The 23501-nt window shown below is 39.7% G+C and overlaps 1 protein-coding gene across 1 annotated transcript in view; it reads left to right on the forward strand.

Moving 5' to 3' along the window:
* The window catches only part of LOC131072209 (co-chaperone protein p23-1), a 44328-nt gene extending 22569 nt beyond the window's left edge, over window positions 1-21759 (forward strand). Inside the window, exons 2-6 of the mRNA XM_058008294.2 lie at window positions 20477-20663; window positions 20806-20959; window positions 21079-21113; window positions 21202-21295; window positions 21387-21759. Coding sequence (XP_057864277.1) covers window positions 20477-20663; window positions 20806-20959; window positions 21079-21113; window positions 21202-21295; window positions 21387-21439 — 523 coding nt within the window. The 3' untranslated portion in view covers window positions 21440-21759. The remainder of the gene's footprint in view (window positions 1-20476; window positions 20664-20805; window positions 20960-21078; window positions 21114-21201; window positions 21296-21386) is intronic.
* Window positions 21760-23501: the final 1742 nt, after the last annotated feature.

Consider the following 23501-nt stretch of genomic DNA (forward strand, 5'->3'; position numbering starts at 1 on the left):
CCACTTAGCTCAAAACAAGGTCTTTTCAACGTTTTAGGCAAAATAGAGGGTCAAATTGAGGATTTTGCTCTGGACCCTTTGGAAGGGTCAGGAGCGATATTCACATTCTAGGTTGATTTTCACCATTTCATCGGCTCAAACCTCCTTTCAAAGGCAAACATGCATCAAAGCCTTCCCAACACACCTTAGAAGTCAACAAATTTGGTCATAATAAGGAAGAAAATGAGGTTTATGGAGAATTTAGCTCTGGACCCTTTGGAAGGGTCAGGAGTGAAATTCCCAATCTTGGACAAAATCCTCACTTTTCAATGCTTTCATTCACTTCCTAAGGCAAGAACATGTCCATCTACCCCCACCATGTCCAAGGAACAAGGATGTTTGCCCAAACAAGGAAGAGCGAAAGTCTCTATAAACACTATTTTCTTCCTTGTTTGGGCCAACATCCTTGTTCCTTGGACATGGTGGGGGTAGATGGACATGTTCTTGCATTAGGAAGTGAAATTCACACTTTGGGTTGATTTCACACCTCTTCTCTCCTCTCCTTGGCTTGGATACAACTTGTTAGGCCTCCTTCCATCATCATCCAGTTCAAATTGGCATTCTCTTCAAGATTTTGTGAAAAAATAGGGTCTTATATGAATTTCGCTCTAGACCCTTTGGAAGGGTCAAGAGCGAAATTCACCCTTTGGCTCAAATCTTGACTTCATTTTCACATTTCTTCATCCAAACAAGTGAATTGCCTTCAATAATACCTGGGACATGGATTAGTTCATAGTTTTGGTCAATGTAGAGTGTCCTATAGAGGAATTCGCTCTGGACCCTTTGGAAGGGTCAGGAGCGAAATTCCTATTCTAGACTCAATTTACCTTGAATTTGACTTGATTTTGCCCTAGACTCAACCCTTTGATTCATTTCCTTTCATATCTTTGCAAATTTGCTCAACCACTCACTGACTTAGGTCAAATCTTAGGTCCCTTGTGAAATTTCGCTTTGGACCCTTTGGAAGGATCAGGAGCGAATTTCAAGATTAGCTCAAGTTTCTTGACCTTTTCCGCTTATCTCACCAAGTCTGGCCTTGCACAAGGCGTTCCCAGAGGATAAATAAGTCATCTTCACACCAAATCATGCCTTGGGCTTCATCTTTCACCTATTGGACCAATCTTGAACTCTCAAAGATGACACTCACAAAACAAAACTTCACTGACCTCTTCAAACTTAGGCTAGTCACACCTAGAAATAAGAGCAAAAACTTGACCTGGGGAAGGCTTTCAAAGAAACCTTGACCTGGACCATCTACGACTCACCCTAGCTCAAGCAGAGCCTACTATCTTAATGATCCCTCTCACAACTCTCATAGTGCAAAGGCTAATAGACAAGAACCTAAAAGACCTAAAAAAACAAACCCTAGAAAGCAAAAAGTAGGGGCCCCCATTTGCAATGGGGCGATGTGTGAATACGTCACAACACTACCCAAGAATTGATTTGAGTTCCAACAAATGCCTTGGCATTGCCTGATATGATGGTAGAAGGGATATCGACTCTGGTTACAATTCCATCAAGGAATTCCAACATTGAGGCCTCTGTGGCATCCTTCAATGCTAGTGCCTTTGTCCACCTGGTGAAGTAGTCTGTAGTGGACAAGATTTACTTGTGACCAACATTAGAAGGTGGATTTATTATGCCAGTGAAGTCTAAACCGCATTGTGCGAATGGTTGGTTTGCTTGAATAGGGTGGAGAGGAAGGGCAACTAGCCTTTGCTTTCCACAAAAGAAAGCACATCTCGTACACTTCTTCATCCATTTGTGTGAGTCACTAAATAAGGTTGGCCAGTAATAACCAGCCCTCATTATTTTGATAGCTGTAGTCCTTGCAAAGAAACAACCTCTTGAGGAGCCATCATGAAATTCTTCTAATAATTCGTTGGCCCAAATGTGCTCAACACATCTTAACAAGACTCCATTAGAGTTTCCCTTGAAAAGGGTGCCATCCACTAAGACATAGGGAATGGACTCCAACCTGAAATGTTTTATTTTTGGCCCTATCTAGACCCTGGGGATATCTACATTCCATTAAGAAGGTGGTCATGTCGCTCACTCAATTGATTTGTGTGTTGTTGTGTTGATGCGTATTTTGTACACGACCAAACACAGAATAAAATACCTAAAGGTACCTTATCCTCTCTTGAGCAAAGTTTCCCGACTGCTGAAGATCTCGCCGAAGGATCAGTCAGAGTAACTCCAAGGTTCCGTTATGTAGGATCTCTACGTGTGGATAAGCTCTTTGTGGTATGATGTGATTTTGTTGGAATCACAAGGGGACCTACACTTGATGACTAAACATCTGATTTGCTTTGAATATTGCTGGAACACAGGATTTCACTAGCCTAGATTTTTTGAAAAAAAGGAAAAAAGGATGAGGGCGAGGGAAGGATCTAATTCTGACACTAAGAATGTAGGAGCAATGATTGATCTTTGATGAAATTCTAACTAAGTCTTGTTTTGACATCCCAGGACCATCTCCACAAGATTAGTGTGATCTTCGGAGGAAAGCTTTATGATGTTCAGATCATCGCTACAGGCATAGACACCATCAGGTTGATGCATATCAGTGAAGAAGCGACAATTGAAGTTAAGCTTAAGTTGAATGATTCCAGTTGACTACACAAGGCAAGTCTGCAATCAACAAACTGCTAGTAGTATGGATATACAAATTTCACCATCAATCAAACACATTTCTTCCACTCATCTAATAACATGAAATCAAATTTGAGAAGTATAGAGACCATGCAAATTGTTGAATCGACCCATAGACTTCACCATTTCTTCAATGAAGTTTTACAAGCCTTTTACAACAACATCTTGGCAACAATCTTTGCCTTATCTTTCTATTCTACTCTAATTGCTATTCTATCAACTGACTATTCACTATTTCTAACTATTCACCTTCTAACTACTGACTCACTATTATTAGCCTTTACAAAATGAGGAGCCAGGGCTTATATAGCGCCCTTAATACAATTCGATGGCTCAGATCAACTTGAGATCAATGGCCGAGATTTTACAATGAAAACCCTAATTAGGGTTTGTTACAACAAACTCAATTCTGGCCAATGAAATAATTGCATTATTTGGACACATGTCTTCTCTGAAATATTCGACCAATGGATAACCGGGGTAGGTACATTGAAGTTTGTGTCATCTTTGATGAGTTAGGTACATTGAATCTGGACACGCTGAGGTGGACCAATCCGACTGGAGGAGTGATGACTGGGACGCCACCTTGTTTGACACTTGCAACTTGGTTGATGTTCAATTTGATGATGCTGAGAAGCTAACTTTAATTAACTCTTCTGAGACTATCTGCTTCTCCAATGGACCCTTGCTTTAACCTCCTTTGTCTTTGATGTGCAGGATGGATGGTGTACCTTTCCTTCAAATGTTGGATTGGAAGAGGTCATCCTTGATGATGCTGGACTGGAGGAGGTCGTCCTTGCTGATGTTGGACTGGAGGAGGCCGTCCTTGCCGTGGCCTGGTCTTCTTTCACCTGCAAGACAAACCATAAAATGATTAAGGACACATAATATATTTATTCTAACATAGCATTTTATACCTTAAATCATCAACAAAAGATATTAAAATGAAGCTCGCTCAAGATTCTCCCCAGGGATAGGCTCCATAAGAATTTCGCCTTGGATCCTCTGGAAGGGCCAAGAGCGAATTTTGCATTCTTGGCCAATTTAGACCTCTTTTCAACATTACCTCACAATTAGCTCCTTGCGTGACCACAAACAAGGTGAAAAATAGTAGTTTCGAAGGATTTCGCCCTGGACCCTCTGGAAGGGTTAGGAGCGAATTTTGCATCTTTGGACAAATTCCATCATGTCTCTACTCCAAAATGCCTTCCAAGGCAAGCATATGCTATCTTTCTCCTCACCAAAGGCTGGGAATCCACAACTTGACCTTCCTCATGGGCAAACTAGGTGATTTTGGGAATTTTGCTCTGGACCCTCTGGAAGGGTCAGGAGCGAAATTCCTTCTTGAGGCTTCATTTTACACTTCCTTCACTTCAATTCATCTTGCAATGCTTAAATAACCTCTCTCCAGCCTTTTCATGCCTTAGGAATCAAAATCTTGTCTTGACACGAAGAGGAAATAGTGACTTTGATGAATTTCACTCTGGACTCTTTGGAAGGGTCAGGAGCGAAATTCACCTCTTGCTTGCCTATTCACACTAAATTTCACTTTCTTCACTTCACTTCATCTGGACTCCCCCATATTGAATCCACTTCCCAACTTGGCAACATTGGTTTGATCTTCACAAGGCCTAAAAAGTCAAATTCGCTCAAAAACCTAGCCAGGGACAGGACCTATCCAGAATTTCGCTCTGGACCCTTTGGAAGGGTTAGGAGTGAAATTCCAATTTTAGCTCAAAATTCACACTTTTGATGGTCAAACATCTTTCCAAGGCATTCCAAATAGTTTTTCTCACCCTAGTCTAGGCCTAACTTAGCACAAAATTTGGAGAAAAGGATGGTTTTAGTGTTTTTCGCTCTGGACCGTTTGGAAGGGTCAGGAGCGAATTTCTTGTTTTGAGCTCATTTCTTCATATTTGGAGACCAAAATTCATTCAAGGGCAATCTCAAGGGCTTCTATCATCTTTGTCCAGGCCTGGCTTGGTCTAAATGTGAAAGGAATAGGTGGATTTTAGAATTTCGCTCTGGACCCTTTGGAAGGGTCAGGAGCGAAATTCTTGATTTGGCTCAATTCCTTCAATTTCAATGTTTCCTAGCAACTTGAAGTTACTCCTAAAGACTTCTTCCATCCCAATTCACTTTAGTTTGCAATTGTCTTGTCACAAATTTGGAAAAAAGGTGGTTTTGGTGAAATTTCGCCCTGGACCCTTTGGAAGGGTCATGAGCGAATTTCTTAATATAGGCTTATTCCTCCATCATTTCAAGTTGAATTCACCTCAAAAGGCTAGAAAACACTTCTCTCACATCCAACCCAAGTTTGACTTGATTTTGCAAGGGAAAATAGGTGCGATTTTCATCATTTGGCTCAATTCCTTCAATCTTGATAATCATTGGCAATTTGGAGTCATTCTTAAGGCCTTCTTTAATCATGATCCACACTAGATTTGGCATGAAACTAAGGGAAAAGATAGGTTTTGCACAATTTCGCCTTGGACCCTCTGGAAGGGTTAGGAGCGAATTTCCCTTTCTAGCCTAAAATCATAATTTTTTGAGACAACAATCAATTCAAGGACAATCTCAAGGGCATCCCTCACCTGGGTCTAGGCATGGCTTGGTACAAATTTTGGAGAAAATGATGGGTTTTAGGATTTTCGCTTTGGACCCTTTGGAAGGGTCAGGATCGAAAATCTTGTTTTAGGCTTATTCCTCCATCATTTCAACTTGAATCCACCTTAAAAGGCAAGAAAACACTTCTCCTCACCCATCCAAGCTACAAAAACCCAAGTTTGACTTGACTTTGCTAGGAAAATAAGGGATTTTAGGAATTTCGCTTTGGACCCTTTGGAAGGGTCAGGAGCGAATTTCCTATTTTGAGCTTGTTTCGACTACTCCATTACCTCAATCCAATATTCAAAGGCAAGAACACATCAAAGTCCTTCTAACCACGCCATAAAACTCAAGAACACATCAAAGTCCTTCTAACCACGCCATAAAACTCAAGAATTTGACCATCTCCGAGAAGAAAATATGAGTTTCCAAGAATTTTGCTCTAGACCCTTGGAAGGGTCAGGAGTGAAATTCACCCTCTTGGCTAAAATCCTTCATTTTTCAATGCTTTCAAACATTTCCAAAGGCCAAACATGTCCATTCTTCCTTTCAAGATACCTTGCAAATCAAAATTTGGTCAAACAAGGAAGGGAATGAGGTCTAAGAAGATTTTCGCTCTGGACCCTTTGGAAGGGTCAGGAGCGAAATTCTCTTTTAGGCTAAAATCTTGATCTTCCAAAGCATCCCACTCCCTCTCAGGGCCAAAACATACTAATTCCTTCTCCATCATGCCAAAGCTTAGCCAAAATAAGGAGGAAAATAAGAGCTACAAAGATTTTCGCTCTGGACCCTTTGGAAGGGTCAGGAGCGAAAATCATGTTTTGGGTTTGATCCTTGACTTTTCCAACTCCAATCCTCTTTGAGAGGCAAACATAGATCCTTTCTCTTGCATCTCCACCAAGATCCTGACTTTGGCTAGAGGGAAAATGAGTGCTTTCAAGAATTTTGCTCTGGACCCTTTGGAAGGGTCAGGGGCGAAATTCACTTTTTAGGCTAGAATCCTTCATTTCTCCACCTCCAATTCTCTCTAGAAGGTAGCTAAACATCATTCTCCACCCAAGGGACAAGGTTTGTGGTCTAAGCAAGGTAAAAAAAAAGGTGTAAGGAATTTCGCTTTGGACCCTTTGGAAGGGCCAGGAGCAAAATTCACCCTCCTGGACAAAATCCTCACTCTTCAACGCTTCAAACATTCTCAAAGGCAAAAATCATGTCCAATCTCCCTTTCATCATGTCTTGAATGTCAAAATTTGGTCAAACAAGGAAGGGAATGAGGTCTAGGAAGATTTTCGCTCTGGACCCTTTGGAAGGGTCAGGAGCGAAAATCTTAGTTTAGGCTTGATCACTCACTTTTCCAACTTCAAACTACCTCAAAAAGCAAACTTAGATCCTTTTCCACCTAAGGAACAAGGATTGGATACTAAACAAGGTAGCAAAAGAGGTTTATAGTGAATTTCGCTCTGGACCCTCTGGAAGGGTCGAAATTCGCTTTGGACCCTTTGGAAGGGTCAGGAGTGAAATTTGACATTTTGGTCTCTCCGTCAGGACCATTTTATGGAATATAACATTTAAGTATAAGACTTATACTTTAAGTTATATTCCATATATATTGTCAGGATGTTTGAGAGTGGTTTCAGACCTCTAGGAGCTATATTGCAAAATCTAGTTTTTGGAGGAATCTTTAGTTTTCCAGACAGTCAAATTTCAGGATCAGGACATTCCAGACAACCAAATTTCAGGATCGGGACATTCCAGACTTAGCCAAATTTCAAGGCATTTGAAGATCAGGATGACATTACAGACTTCATCACTCACCAACTTGACCTAGCTCGGACCTTCAAGAATGATACTTACTCACCAAGCAAGACACAATTAGCAACAAGAGCAAAACCAGGCCCTAAGGAAGACTTTCAAAGAAACCCTAACTTGGAGCATCTATTGACTCAACCTAGCTCAAGCAGAGCTTGCTATCCAGCGATCCCCCTGACAACACTCATCATGCAAAGGCTAATAGACAAAACCCTAAAAGACCTAGAAAACAAACCCTAGAAAGCAAAAAATAGGGGTCCCCATTTGCAATGGGGCAATGTGTGAATACATCACAACACGTTGCAAGCTGGTTGATCTTCTTGTTACACAAGGGCGACCTCTGAAGGGGTCTCAAAAGATGAGACAAGCTGTTCACATAGGCCCTTGCCTCTTTCAAGCTTGGTGATCTTGATTTGGATGTCATATTCCATGATCCTGGTTATCCACCCAACCCTCTTCTCACCGATATCCTTATTTAGAAGGAAATCCTTGACACTTGCATGTGGAACTAGGAGCTGGATCCTGTTGTTAGACAACATATGTCTAAATTTCTTCAATGCTCTAACAACAGTGAGGACTTGCTTCTCTACATAGCTATACCTAAGCTCATAATCCTTTAGTCCCTCACTGAAGAAAGCAATGGGCTGCTCCAAATCATCATTGTTCAGTTATGTTAGGACAATTGAGATGCTTGATTGTCCTTCAAAGGTATAGAGGATAAATTCTTTTCATAGTTAGGGTTGACAAGGGTGGGGGCATGAGCAATCACTTGCTTGATCTCTTTGAAGCTGGCCTTCCTTTCCTTGGTCCAACAGAAAGCTAAATTTTTTTTCAGTATGGAGCTGAGAGGTTTAACCATTGTGGCAAGGTTGGGAGTGAACCTCATAACGTTGATCCTACCAAGGAAACCCTTCAAACCTTTTTTATCACCAGGAAGTGGAAGAGAAAGAATGGCCTCCACTCGCTCTGGATCAATGGCCAAGCCTTCCTTAGATATAATGTGTCCTAACAATCTTCCTTGAATAGTAGCAAATACACATTTGCTTGGGTTCAAGGACACACCATATTCCTTGCATTTCATGAGTAGGTGCTCAAGATGATCAAAATGATCAGCTGTGTACTTTGAATAAATAGTTATATCGTCAAGGTATATAAGCACAAACTCTGCTAATACACCCTTGAAAGCCATGTCCATTGCTCTTTGAAAGGTGGCATTGCATTGGTTAGCCCAAAAGGCATCTTACAATAAGCATAGGTACCCCACTTAGTAGTAAATGCAGTCTTATATTGGTCTGAGTCTTGCATCAAAATCTGATTATAGCTTGAATACCCATCCAAGAATGAAAATCTTTTTGAGCCATTGACTTTCTATAGAATTTGTTCCATGGAGGGAAGGGGATAATGATCCTCAAGGGATGTTTTATTAAGGTCCCAAAAGTCTACACAGTTTGATTTCTCCATTCTTCTTTCTTACACGGATAAGGTTAGCCACCCAAGAGGAGTGTTTGATAGGGAAGATGATATTGGCTTCTATGAGTTTGGTTAACTCCTTCCTCGTTTGGCTCAATTTTGGGGTTTATTGGCCTTTGCCTTTATCTAACTGGTTTTGCATCCGGGTTTGGTTACATAATATGTTGGGCTAAGCTAGGATTAAAACCCTTCGAATCTTCATAGGCCCAAGCAACTATGTCATCATATCTTTGACAAAGCTTAACAAAGGCTTCTTGTTCTGTTGAGGAACATACCTTTCCCAAATTTAGTGACTTGCCCTTGGTAACAACAATTGGCTTATAATCACCTTTCTTTGCAGCCAGGTTCATCTTCTTCTTTAGTTGATCATCTAAGTTGAAAATGCCCTCCAAGGTAACTACACCTTTAGGCAACTTGTTGGAGTTGAGCTGCATGATCTAATATCCATATTGGTATTGTAGCATAAGACTGTTTTTTAGCAGAAAATTCTGTTTCATTTTGCAAGAAATTGACTATTTACTGATCACTTTCGAATACCTGCCAATTTGTTTGATTGTCTGGGCTGGTAGGCCTCACAACAAGCCTGATGTGTTCTTTCTTGTTTGCAACATGTGTTGGTATGTCAAACTAAGAACCAATTGCTGCAAGCCTATCAACATGTTTATTTTGGCTCCTAGGAACGCTTTGGATGTTGAAAGCATCAAATCCTTCAATCAAGTCCCAAACCATGTGTTTGTATGATTTGAGTGAGTTGTTCTTTGCTATGCTTTGAGCTTTGACATGATTAACAACCAACTCACTATCCCCAAATACATGCAAATATTTGATCTTTGTTTTTTGTGCAAGTTGGAGGCCTTGGATCAAGGCTTCATACTCAGCCACGTTGTTGGTGCAGCCAAAATGAAACCTAAAAGAGAAGAAATATTTCTCCTGCTTAGGAGAAACAAGCATCACACCAACACCCACACCATTCCTGTTTCTTGAACCATCAAAAAACATGCTCCATAACCCCTCTGAATCTTCTTATGTCTTGATGAGGTTAGGGATAGGGGTATCCTCATGAATGCAATAGGTGCCAAGCCCAATCTCTTCAGCTTCGCTTAATGGATCAAACTGAAAAGCATTGGCCCAAATTAGGAACCTCTTCTATAAGAGTAGCAAGTTCATGGACAATATACTCCTCCCCCTCTTCACGCAAAGTGCAATTTATGTTTATAGGACTAGGGGTGTAGGGCTCAATGTGGTTTTGTGCAATGGGTTCCGCTTTTATGGTAACCTTGGTACCATACCTTGTTCAAAATAGCATGTGGGACCAATCAGATGACAAGTTTCCACCTATCTTGGCTGTGAAGTCTCTAGACAAACAGATGGCAAAGAAGGCAAGGAGGTCAATGACTGATATGTCTTGTAAGACAGTGCAACTAGGGCATTCGTGCAAGGTTAACTTCAAATTTTAAACAACCCCTACTGTCTTAATAGAAGTGACATCCAGTTGGACAACCCCTTTAGTCATAGATTCATATTCTATACAAAGAAGATCATCTACCTTCTTAGGCATGACTGAGCTACTAGCTCTTGAATCTATCATGCAGTTGTGAACTAAGTTATCTCCTATGATTAAAGAGAGAAGGGGGGAGGCTTACTGATTTTGCTTGAATCTTCTTCCTCCTTGGGTTGTATCAAATTGGTTGGAACTGTCTTCTTGTTGAGCGCTGCCTCATCACTTGATTGGTTGATGTCCTTCAATGCCTCGATAAGCAAATACCTTTGAGATGGGATGGAAAGGGCTTCCCACATAGCGACATTGAGGTTAACCTTCTTCATTTGGTCAACTATGTTGAAAGGAACACTAGATGATTTTGAAGGCCCCTTTGTAACAATAGGGTCAGACCTTGTTATTGGGGTGACTTGAGGTTCCTCTTCCCTCTTGCTGCCCTGAACGATATTGACTTGTAATTTGGACTGTTGCTTTGGGCGTTGGAGCTTGGGCTTCCGTTGAAGGTGGGGCACCTTCCACCGCTCTCCTCTTTGTCCTTGTGTATTGTGCCATAACATCACCACTTGTTTGGTTTATACCACATAATTCTACCTCTGGCAATTGACAAAAGTAGAATCTCCTTGTATGTGAGCCTGATTACCAACACATGGCTGATTTGGATCATATTGCTTGTCGAAGGTGGTTGGCTCATTTTGCACTACTAGAGCTTGGGCAAACTCTCCATTTTGGCATGCACCTTGATTGTGTGGTTGATTGCATGGTTGACATCAATCCTTCTCTTGGGCGAGATTGTTTTGCATTGGAACTAGCGCCTTTAAGTTACCTACAGCTGTGGGGTTCACACTATTCAAGGGCCTTGCATAATTACTTTGGTTTTGCCCTTGAAAAGGTAGGCCTATTCAGTTGGTAATTTTGATTTTATGCTTGATAAGGCCTGCTATGCTGAGCCTGTTGCCTCTTTAGTGTCACCAACTCATTGCCAAAGTTTTGCAATAGAGTCTTACCTCATGGAGCTCGTTTGAGGATGAAGTGGATACAGATGGCTGACTTGTAGATGCGATGGGAATAGGAGCTAAAGTGGGCTGTTGGGTAGGAGCTTTTGGGAATAGAGGCATTGGCGGCCATGGAGCTATCTTCCCAACTTGTATTAAACAATTTTCTGCCCTTATGGCTATATCGTATGCATTTGGTAGAGTCATCTCCCCCATTGATTGTATCATGGCAACTATATCACTATTGAGAGCTCTTAGATTATACAAAAAGGCATGATTGGGAGATGGCTTTACTAGGGAGGGAATTTTTTCCCATACCTTTTGGAATATAAAAGTCTCCCATGAATTCATGAGGTGCCTTTTTGATTGTAGTTAGCTGCTCTACAAGTGATAGGTGATCACTTTTGTCTTCGAATTGTTCACACAACTTCTCCCCTAACTCGTACCAATTGTGAATGGAGTTAGGTTGCAACCCCATATACCACTACAAGGCTTTTCCTTTCAAGGACGCGGCCAAGAGTCTAACAGCAACATCATCCTCGGTTACATTATGGATGGAACATATGTTTGCAATATAGTTGTTTCACCAATGAAATACGGTATACTCTTTAATGCAACCACTGGTATATCATTTATTTGGATTTTTGAGAGGACTTCCCCCATTGAAGGTAACAAAAACTTGATTTTGGCCATGTGAAACAATGGTCTATTGATATGAGTGGTGGGAGCCCTAGATTGCAATGGTCTTGTTAATGGAGGCGTAGAACAATACCTGGATGATGGAGTGCTTACAACCTTAACACCCTGTCTGGTGACAATGAAGGTCTACCTCTCCATCTTCTAGAAGTTGAAAATGAGAGTTCTGAAAATTGGAAATTACCTCTAGAAGATGCCCTTGTATGCATTTTGGGCATGAAATCAGCAACAGGTCATGAACATGAACGAGATCCGTGAGCAGAGTCGCCAAGTGCTTGAATGATGAATGCCTCTTAAGGCTAAGATGCTAAGAGCAGCACCAAATCCTTAGCATGAATGTTTAAAGTCAATCCCACTGGGCCTGGTAGAAACTGTTGTCACAAAAGTTTGCAACCTTGCCGAGCTATCTGTTGTGACGTTTTCACACATCGCCCCATTGCAAATGGGGACCCCCACTTTTTCGCTTTAGGCTTAGGGTTTTAGTGTTGTTGTCTTGGCTTAGTGTCAGTCTCTTAGTTGTTAGCCTTTGCTTGTGAGTAGGTTGGTTCTGTCGGATTGAGACTTGCATGATTAAGTTGTATGAGGTGAACAAGTCATCGAGATCTCATTTGCAAACATGAATAGGTCTTAGGGTTTTTGGATGTCGAAGGCTAGTTTTGATGGATGGTCAAGAATTGCTTTCCATGATGAAAGAATATCCAAATGATGAAGTGTGAAAACATTAGGCTTATCAAAATTTCAGAGGTGAAAAATCATTTAAGGCAAAATTTTGCTCAAGGTATGGTCTTGGCATGGGCTTGCTCATAAGGAGGTCTTTGTGCAAAAGAGAGGTGAAATTGCGCCTAGGCTAGAGATGCTTTGAGGCAAAGATGCATCAAAAGGATCACCTTGATCAACAATCTGTCTAAGGCAAAGATGAAATGCAAGTCTTGTTTTGTGCAAATGAAGAGGAAAATGCAGCCCAAGTTTCTGCAAATGCAAGGACAAAAGCTGCCATGTTTGTGCGAATGAACCTCAATTTTCCACCCTACTTTGTGGAATTGGAGCAAGGAAATCCACCTAAGCAAAGGGCAATTTGACTAAGGCAAAGTATTCAAATTCAACATTTTGACATGAAGAGAGGAGAATGTCGCAAGCCTTGTGCAATTGAAGGGTGTGAAATGCCACCTTCTTTGTGCATATAGATATCAAATACTCTCCTTAGCTTGTGCAAACCAACCATGGGATGCTGACCAAGGGAATCCATCTTGTGCAAATGCAAGGGCAAAAGCCACCAAGGTTGTGCAAATGACACCTAAAAAGCTGCTCAGTTTTGTGCAAACAAACACCAAATTTCTGCCAAAGTTGTGCAATTGAAGGCCTAAAAGCCACCTAAGCAAGAATAAGCTATGCAAATGGAAGAGTAAAAGCTGCCTGATTTGTGAAATTGCATGGTAAAATGCCGCCAAACCCTGTGCAAATGAAAGCTTAAATGCCGCCCAAGCTAGAGATTGTAGATATGAAGGTAAAAAGTCTGCCCTAATTTGTGCAAACAAGCACACAAAATGCGCTCAGCCTCGGAAGTGATCATACCAGACCTTAATTTAAGACCTAGGTCAATTAATCAGAACTCAAAGACCTAAAATCAGACCTGAAAATCTAAACTCAGGCCTAAATTTGTAAGGCAGAGCAGAATAAGGCTTGTGATGAGTGAATTGTGTTTGAATGGAGATTTATTTGCGTTCAAAGGAGGTTGTATCCAGCCGACCTAGGATCAAGGCAATATAAAACTCTTCAAAACATGTGAAAAGGTTGCAAAACGTAAGAGAACAAGGGTTTGCCGACCTAAATAAATGCAAGGTGGGTAAAAATCCCCCCAAGACTTGTGCATGTCTATGTGTAAAATGTGCTCCCTTTGTGCATTAAAGCTTCATAAACCCACCAATGATAGCTTCAAGCCCCAGGTTGGCCTACGTTAAGAGGGAAATAAAATTAATTTTTTAGGCTGGCCAACCTGAAGGGGTAATTGTGATCTAAAGCATGGAGGAGCATATAAGATAGAGATCAAGTTCTTCATTCAACATCAAAATTGAAGGGAGATTTGGAGAAGCAGAAAGCAGATCAGAGCTGTGAATTAGGGGAGCAGAGGTTTAAATTAGACGTTGAGGCAGATCCTTTCCACAATAGGGCCCATTTGCAGGTCAGATTTAGGAGTGGGGTTGTTAAAGGGGACTTAGTACAAATTCAGGGCAAGTGTGATGAAAATTAGAGGTCCAATAAAGGAAATCAGATTTGAAATTCATTTCCAGATTTGAGAAAACATTGTTCTCTTTTTAGTATCTTGATCAAAATGTGTTTGTTTTTCAGGTTTAAGGGCAGCAGTGGTATGCATGGAGCATGGAACAAAGGAGACCAATCAAGGATTCAAGTTACATTCAATATAAGGAGAATGAAGAACTCAGCTATGACAATGATTTTTTTTTTTTCTTTTCTTTTCTTTCCATGGCGAGTCAGTATCATCACGACCAAGGGATCTATATTCAAGGCATTAAGGAGGAAGTCTACCAAGGAGGGTGTATTTGCAAGCAACCCTTGCAATCTCACCTAGAAAATTTCTATTAAGGGCGGGCGCAATCACAAGACCCTATTGCAATCCCGCCCAAGGCCATGTAACCCTTGCAATCCCACCTGCAGCATTTGCAATTAAGCATTCCAATAATGTAATAAAAAACTCACTCATAGCAGAGAGAGGAGAAGTGAAAATCAAAAGCAGAAATGCAAATTTTACCAAGGAGTGGTGGATATCCATGCAAATCAATCACAGATTCAACGCGGTTCAGATCTAAGTAAAGACGATGTGTGAATTCATATCATATAGGCTGAATCTATACAATGAGATCATTTTTCAAAGAAGAATAAGGATCAGATCAGAAGTGCGTAAAATAAATATCAGTAACCTATTCAGGGAAGAAGTCAAAAGCAAGGTGTGATGTGTCAAGATAACAGCATATAAGGAAGCATTAAGCAGATCAAAGAATAATTCATGCAATTAACAGACTAGTTTTCAATCCAAGTGTGATTATGGATCAAGGAAAAGATGTAATATTGAAAGGAATAGTGACAATGTTGGAATCTCCACACTCTGATTTGGGTGATTTCCTCACTTCACTGAGCTATTTCCAGAATTGAAAACATTATTCACAGAAGTGATTTCAAGGTGTTCAAAATGCACAAGCACAAGACAATGTTGCATCAAGAAGGAACTTTACGACATGGAAAGGTTCTGCAATGGCAACAGTGATCGAGACTAAGGTTCATGAAGGAAAGAGACATCATGACATCAAAGCATCCAAGGAGATAACAAAGATACTACAAGGAGGAGAGTCGACATAAGGAAAGGACCTTATTACAATCTTGAATTTCCTCTAGAAATCCAAGAATCGTTCCCAGTATAACAAGCAAGTAACCCAAGTCAAAAGTTTCAAGATGAAAAAACTCAAGATCAATACAAGTATGAAGGGTGAAATGCAATACATGAAGAAGGAATTCCCAAGTTAGAGAGCAAAATTGTGTAAGGAGACAGGATACGTCTTCCCAAAAAGGGAAAGGGTAGACTGGTTCCTGAATCCTGAAATCCGAAAAGCAAGGGACATCCGGGTTTTAGGGTTTGGGGAGTCAAGACACCTCTTCCCAAAAAGGGAAAGGATAGATTGGCTCCCCAAATCTCTAAATCTGGAATTCCTAAGAAGGGAGAGGGAAGGAGAATGGACCAATGGACTCCAAGGTGCGAAGGCAAGATGCACGGGTGAAGGGAGAAGGTCCGAAGCCTGCCTCATGCCAAGAGAACACTTAAACATTTCCTTGATTTTTTGAGTTGGTGCTTGATCAAGTGGGGCAGCATTGTTCCATGGAATATATCTTTGATTGGTTCCTACTAATGGACCAAGGGTGTCATAAAATGACAGCAGTAACTTAAAGGTTGAGGTGCGTATTGATGTATTTGGGCAAGTGGGCATTGATTATGTCTTTAGTTGTAGGAATTCATAATTCCATCATGTGGTAGCTGATGGGGATATCCCATTAGTTTGCATCATCTTCATGTTTATAACAATTGTTATCACGATTGAATCTTATATATTCGCTTCTAAGAGAAGTGATTGCTCACATGCAAAGTGTTGAAGATTTTCATAAGAGGAGATTTTGAGAAAGGGAGAGAAGAACCATGACTTAAATCCATATTAGCTTTTGAGTTCTACTTTGATAGGAAGCCAAAAACAAATGATTTTTTTTTATTGTATTTGTCAAATTCGTGACAATTAAGTCTTGTTTTCTTAGGTTATTTGTTGAATATTTAAGTATTTTCATCACCCATATGTTGGTGACATTGATTCTCGAGCTTTTATTGTTTAGGACTCTCCAAACTTAGTAATCCATGATCATGACAATAATGAAGAGGGGGGATCATCCTACCGTATAAAGGATCTTCTCATTGGTCATGTCATCCATGAGGAAGTCTATGGGGATTTCCCTTTTAGGTTGTGATTGGAATGCTGTTTCAATTGTGTGCATTTTTTGGTGGTTGGAACTTGGGATGTTTGACTACTTTGGTTGGATGTGGTATTTTGAGAGATTTTTCGATGTCTTGTAATTTTTGTACAAAGAATCTCCGATGATATGGCTAGCTACACGAGTCCCATCAAGGGAATTTTGCAAGGCATTTTGTTGAGCTTCTAGGAAGTTAATGTGGTAGCTTTTATGATAGTAGGAGGTTGTTCATTAGTTTTTTGTGGTGAATTTTCTATCTTGTTGAGTGATGGGGGTGAAGTGGTTTTCTTGATTGTTCCATCTTTGATTTGTTTTCTCTAAGGAGAGTTTGTTGTATCTCTCTTGTGTGATGGATTCATGACCAAAGTAGTGGGAACGTAACGATAAATCATAAGTGACTCTTAAGATCGTGACAATTGTTTGTGCTCAGATCTAGCATTTCATAATCACAATTTGTCAATATTATACCAGTGGGGTAGTGGTTTGGTAGGTTCAATGGTGGAAATGTGAAGCTTCAGCAAAGCATTCCTTGAGTTCTTTGAGATTTGAGGTGGGGTTTGTTTTGTATCATTTGGCAAATGGAGTTTCTCTTGGCATTGGTGTGTGGTAATGGCATTGGTTGTTGTCTTGAAAGGGGCTTTGCTAGCTTTTTATGGCTTTACAAACTGTTTCATGAAATGGATATCTTTTGGCTTGTTCAAATGTGTCCTCTAGGTTTTGGAGAAAAGGATGACACATAGTATTGTAGTTTTGGTTCTAGGGCTTTGACAAGAAGTTTTAAAAGGCTTTTCTAACTCATGTTGTAGTCAGTCTTGTGTGCAAAGGATTTCCTAAGTTTGAGAATATCAGGTGCAGATTTGGGAGGTAATTATCTTGTGTTAATGAAGGTGCCTAGATTGTTTTCAGGTAACTTATGATATTGACATTCTTTTGAGTAGAGCATTAACTATATCCTAGGTTGCCGGTTTGGGTTCGGGTACCGGTACGACAAAATTTTGAAAAGGGGTTAGGGTTCGTTTGTACAAAAACATGTAAATTATATATATATATATATATATATATATATATATATATATGCAGCCTATAAGCATGAATTAAGATTAGCATGTCACATAGCATCATATAAACAACAAAACCAACATAAACTTGTAATCATAGCATCATGATCATACCGTAACAGCATCATATACATCAAGTTTAATATCAAAATGATAAAATATTCAAGTATCATTGTTTCAACTTTTTAACAATTTAAAGTTTGATCATCAAATGGATTCTCTAATTCATCATCCTCATTCTCCTCCTCCTCATCATTGACATTGACATTAGATGAATCAATGCCAATGCTAATGCCACTTACACTTGCACTTGCACTTTAAGTTTGCTCGCTATCCAAGTCATGAAATGCAACAAGCTGAGAAGTGAAAGCATTCAAATCAGTATGCTTTGGCTGTATACCCCACATCTTCGTTTCCCCTTGCTTGTAGTCATGTTGCTTGTGTGAAATGAGCCAAGTTAATGTTTTAAAACTCACTTTTAGGGTTATATTTTAATTTTTTATGTGGTGGAGTTCAAAAAAAATTAAATTTTGCAAAAAAAAAAAACAAAACATTTTTGGGCTGTCAGACCCTTGGGTTCGACTTGGTCCGAACTAGGCCTGTGAATCACGGACCCTGTCCGGACCATAGGCGGACCAGACCAGAACCCCGGACCAGGACCGAACCGGATCAATACTAGGGGTCTAGGGGGTCGAACCCGGTAACCTAGACTATATCTTCTAGGTTAAATTGAATAGGTTTTAGTTGATTGTAGCACTCTAAAGAATCTCTAATTAGGCTTTTTTCAAAAAAGCTTGGTGATGGCATAGGTGTTTGTCTTAAGCCAATCATGTATGGATTGTTAGAGGCTTTGAGATGTAGAGTGGGGTTAGTGGATGGTTGCAGTGATTGTACTAATGTTCATTGGCTGAAATGTAGAGGTTCTAGAGGATTAGGGGCTTATTTTGTAAGGTGTGGAGCATAGAAGAAGCAAATATCATGAAAATTTTGCAATATCTTGAAAAATATTGGATCTTGGACTGCAGACCGATACTTTCATGGAAAGACTGCATTGATTGCAAAATAAATGTTGGCCACTATTTTTTCAGCCGATTTTTTATTTCTAATATTATCATATTTTGTACTCTCTAAAGTTTACCCCCCACCCCTCGATATAGGTGGGGGGCAACCTATGTTCCACGGAGTTTCATGGACGGTGGAGTGTGTTTTTGGTATGGGGGTACTTTTGGGCCAATTTTTAGGGGATGATTGTTGAAAATAGGGAAATTTTCAAAAATATAGAAAAAATTCAAATATTCATATCATAACATTGATAAAGCATTCATCACAAACATTATAGAACCTTTGTGAGCATGGGTAATTGAAAAGGAATCATGGGTATTACTATTTTACTATTTCTGCATTATGAAAATGCCATTTCTTGCCAACTATGACTTAAGTTGTATTCAACAGTATAATGAACATTGAATATAGCATGCTAACTTTTTCTATGGCAGTCCTGGTATACTAAACAAGTTGTCCATTGTATGAAAATAGATAATTCATGAATCATTATCCTTGATTGTGGCTTTGATTGTTAAGATGTAGAGATTTGCAATAGGGGATATGTATTTTGCAAATTTGTGATCATGATTCATCATTGGTCTAATAATTGGTTAGACTTATATTTTGATGGAGGTTTGGGGAAAATGCCCTTGATGGGGTCGAGGGACAACACCCCTCGCGGGGTCCGGGGGTAGCATGAACACCATTTTTTACATTTTTTTCTAATTCCCAATGGGAATGTCATGAACCAAACAAGCATTTAAAGGTTGTAAGTTTTTTTCTTAAAGAACATAAAATTGTGCCAATGTATGTTAGGGGACGGCTAGCCGTCCTCAGGACAGATGGGGGGCGTTTGGATGTCCCAGCGGTCCCCTACGTCCCCTGACAATTTTTTCAAGTATCGGGGATGTTTCTGATTTTTGCAGGCAAAAGGGATGGGGAGGGGACATTTCTTGGGCATCCCCGTGTCCCTATACCGCCCTTGGTACGGGACTAGGGGTACCAAGCCACAAGACACGTCCTTGTGGAGTATAGAGGGTAACCCATCCAATCTCAGAACTTGCTGGTTCGATATGGTTCATGAGGACAATTAAAATCCCTTCATGAATACCCAGAACAATAGTTTTGTTTCCCACCCACCTTGTGAGAAATCTCAGGGTGACCTTGCTGCATAATCACAAAGTGAAATGATTAGGGGAAATTTTTGTAGTATTATCATATTTTTTACTCTTTAAAGGCTGTAGCTCATTTTGACTTTATTCTGCTGTGATTTTGTCTGCAACCTTACAGACTGGTTTTTAAGGTTTCTCAAACACTGAATGATTTCTATATCTTAAGGATGTCTCAGGTATTAGAGGAAGAGCAGCTGAATTAAATTAGGCTCGAGCAGAATGCTGCTGCTTCAACATGAGAAATTGTATTGTATTCCTTTATGAGATTTATTCACTCTCTTCATAAATTTTGAATCTTGTGTTATGGTGATATTAAGGGCACCTCTGCTTGTTCAGTGCTTTATTAGAACTCATGATTGAGAGTAGGAAGATATTCTCGAAGCAGTGTTTGAACTATAACCTGTCATACTCAACATATCTTTGAAGCTTCTAACGAGATATACAGCTGGAGTTAACGGCAAGAATGATAAGCGAACATTCCTTGCAACTTCTAGGACATTCATGTCTAAGGCAGTATTCGGCCATGGCTCAGGGCTATTACACCAACCTTGCAGTTTGATGTGTGAAGAAAGGCTTGTTATGACGGGAATAGGGAAACTTTTCATTTGAAGTGCTGGTGAATATTGTTGTAACCCTTGTGAATGGGCAATACATCTTATGTTGCCTTGAGAGAGGACAGCAATTCAAATTACAAATGGAATGTTCTTTTAGGATTATAGTTAGACTATACATATATGATAAGTCATATAAAAACTTAAATGAAAATATTTGGACTGGTTAGTATCCCTATCTCTCTGCATAGTTCTGCTCTTATCGGTTCTGCTGTAATATGATGGATTTTAGTGAAGTTCATTACCATGACTTTCCTGACTAGCATGGTTACTTAACTAGAGCTATTATTTTTCTGATTTGCAGTCGGCATCCTGAAGTCAAGTGGGCACAGAGGTCTGATAAGATATATATTACTATTGAACTGCCTGATGCAAACAATCCAAAAGTGAAGGTTGAACCTGAGGGAAAGTTGTCTTTCTCTGCAAGAGTTGGGAAAGATCAAGTATTGTATGAGTTTGGTCTTGACTTGTTAGACAGGGTAAATGTGAAGGTAGGTGGAATATATGATGAATCTTGTTTGTCCCATTCTTTTTTTCTTTTATTTGCCAGGTAAAAGGTTCTTAACATGCGTGTTTAGCATATTTGAAATTGACAGGAGGGTTTGATTGTTTACTGTGATGGTTGTGGTGCAGGAAAGTAAAACTAATGTTGGCTTGAGGAACATAGTCTGTATTATTGAAAAGGAGGAAAAGAAATGGTGGAAGCAGTTGGTGAAGACTGAAGGAAAGCGATTATCATTCCTAAAAGTTGATTGGAACAAATGGGTTGACGAGGATGAAGATGGAGGTAAATATTAGAATAATATAGGAGATGATTCTGGTTTGTTTTTTTAATTGGAATCTTAGACTATATTTTGTGTATACTAAGTTTGTGCTTTGAATCTGTGGCTATATTGCACTCGGAAGGCAAGGACATGGATCTTAGTCAGATGGATTTCTCGGTGCGTTGAATTGTGTGCTTGCAAATGGTATGTTCTTTGGAAGTTTAAAATCCATTGCCTCTTACAGTTATTTTGTATGCATATGCAGAAACTAGGAATGGATGATGATGATCTTGATTATAATGAGCTTGAAGATGAGGAGGAGATTGGTAGTGAAAATCAGTCTGCTGATGAAAAAGAAGGTGTGAGTCATTTAGGTTACGTGTGGGAGTGGTGAGATTTTATTAGGCATCACAAATCTGACAGATTTTTCTTTGTGTTATTGTTAACCAGGTCAAGAACCTCATATAGAAGATTCAGGCAAGGGAAAGGCCATAGAGACTTGATCAATCTGTCAGGACATCTAAAAACAGGAAAAGATGTCAATGATGATGGGTGCAAAAATATAAATATGCAATAATTTGACATTTTTATTTTCCTTCTCATTATATGTTTATATATTCTATAATTTATTGCGTGCGCAAGGCAAGTCTTCGTGACCTTTTGTCTTAAGGCCAAGACAGCGTGTTACAGCCACATGCAATTCTCAGTAGGATTTTTAGATATAAAATATGACCAAATCTTTCCTCAGTCTCTTGTTAATTTGAAATTTTTTTGTTTCATCTTTTTTAATACAATCGATGGTGACTTGGATTTATAAGCTCAACAGATTATCATTCTTTCTTGATTTATTATTTTACGGCAAAAGTCTGCTTTGGCAGAATACTATGTGCTTGAGAGGAGATCAATTCAAGAATGCATTTTGTGGTATGGGACATGGCATGGATCTTGCTTATGTAGTTTTACGGTTTACCTTTGTTAATGTGTATGTTCGGTAGGAAATTGGTGAGTTAAAACAGATCTTGCTTAACTAATTTCCTCACTTTCATAGTGGAAGCTTTTGAAAGTGGAGGAATTATATGAACAAATTTTATATTATAAAATATGTTGCTTGAACCTCTGAGTTTGTGTTTGTGGACAGGCCTGCCCTGTTATGCATATTGCTTAGGTCATCACAGCCGGATAATCTATTGGAGTCTCTCAATTTTATGATGCTTCTGAAATGGAATGGACTGATTCAGAGCATTGTGGGGAGAATGGCAATGAACCTGTATATTCTATGTGTGTCTCAAATTTCATTAGTGTGGTTATTGGATTCAAGAAATGTTTGACAAGGGTTTTTTGCCCAAACAGTCTTTGGAGCAGTGTTGTTTCTGCAAGGGCACAATGGTTGGGTCTAGTTTTATTTCCTTGTTTAATTTGAATCCTCTGTTTTCATACGCTGTTTGGCAAGGACATGTCTCAGTTGAATGAATTAAGGGTTGTGTTATACTTTGCTCATGAGTGGATAGTAGAAAAGCGGTCTGCTGATTTGTTATGTGAGTTACATGTGTTGGTTATGTGGTTTAACCTTTGTTAATGTCTATGTAGGGTAGGAATGTGGTAGGACTTTGGCATGGATCTTGCTTATGTAGTTTTACCTTTGTTAATATGTATGTAGGTTAGGAATGTGGTGATTGTGGTATATGTAGTTTTACCTTTTTTAATGTCTATGTAGCCTTGTAGGGTAGGAACGTGGTGAGTTAAAACAGATCTTGCTTATCTGATTTGGCCTCTGTCGATGTGGCTGTGGTAGGAGTGCACTAGGTCTTATAATTAATTAGTAATGACAGCGAGTCACATTGTGTCAACTGGTCTGTGAGGGATAATGAGGTGCACTTGTTGATGTTATCCATCTTTACTTACATGGATATACTCTGGCAGACCTCATCTGTGTTATTTCCTCTCTGGTGAGGGTTCATTAGGTATGCATTTTACAAGGATGAGTTTTGAGTATATGGGAAGGAGGCAAAAGAATCTTCTTTTAAAGATCATGCTACGTGTGGGTAATGGCAATGCTGTGAAGTCAACAGACTAATTTTGTCGCTTTCATAGTGGAAGCTTTTGAAAGTGGAGGAATCATTAGAAGAAATTTTATATTAGAAAATATGTTGCTTGAACTTCTGAGTTTGTGTTTGTGGATAGGCCAGGCCTGTTACGCATATTGCTTAGATCATCACGGCAGGATAATCTATTGTACTCTCTCACTTAAATGGAATGGACTTGATTCAGATTTCAGAGCATTGTGGGTAGAACGACAATGAACCTGTATATTCTGTCTGTGTCTCAAATTTCATTAGTTTGGTTGTTGGATCCAAGAAATGTTTGACAAGGGGTTCTTGCCCAAACAGTCTTTGGAGCAGTGGTGTTTCTGCAAGGGCACAACAGTTGGGCCTATTTTTATTTCCTTGTTTGATTTGAATCTTCGGTCATCATATGCTGTTTGGCAGGGTCATGTCTCTCGGTTGAATGAATTAGGGGTCGTTATACTTTGCTCATAGTGGATAGTAAAAAATTGGTCCGCTGATT

This window comes from Cryptomeria japonica, chromosome 6 (assembly GCF_030272615.1).
Source record: "Cryptomeria japonica chromosome 6, Sugi_1.0, whole genome shotgun sequence".
In the NCBI taxonomy this organism is placed as follows: domain Eukaryota; kingdom Viridiplantae; phylum Streptophyta; class Pinopsida; order Cupressales; family Cupressaceae; genus Cryptomeria; species Cryptomeria japonica.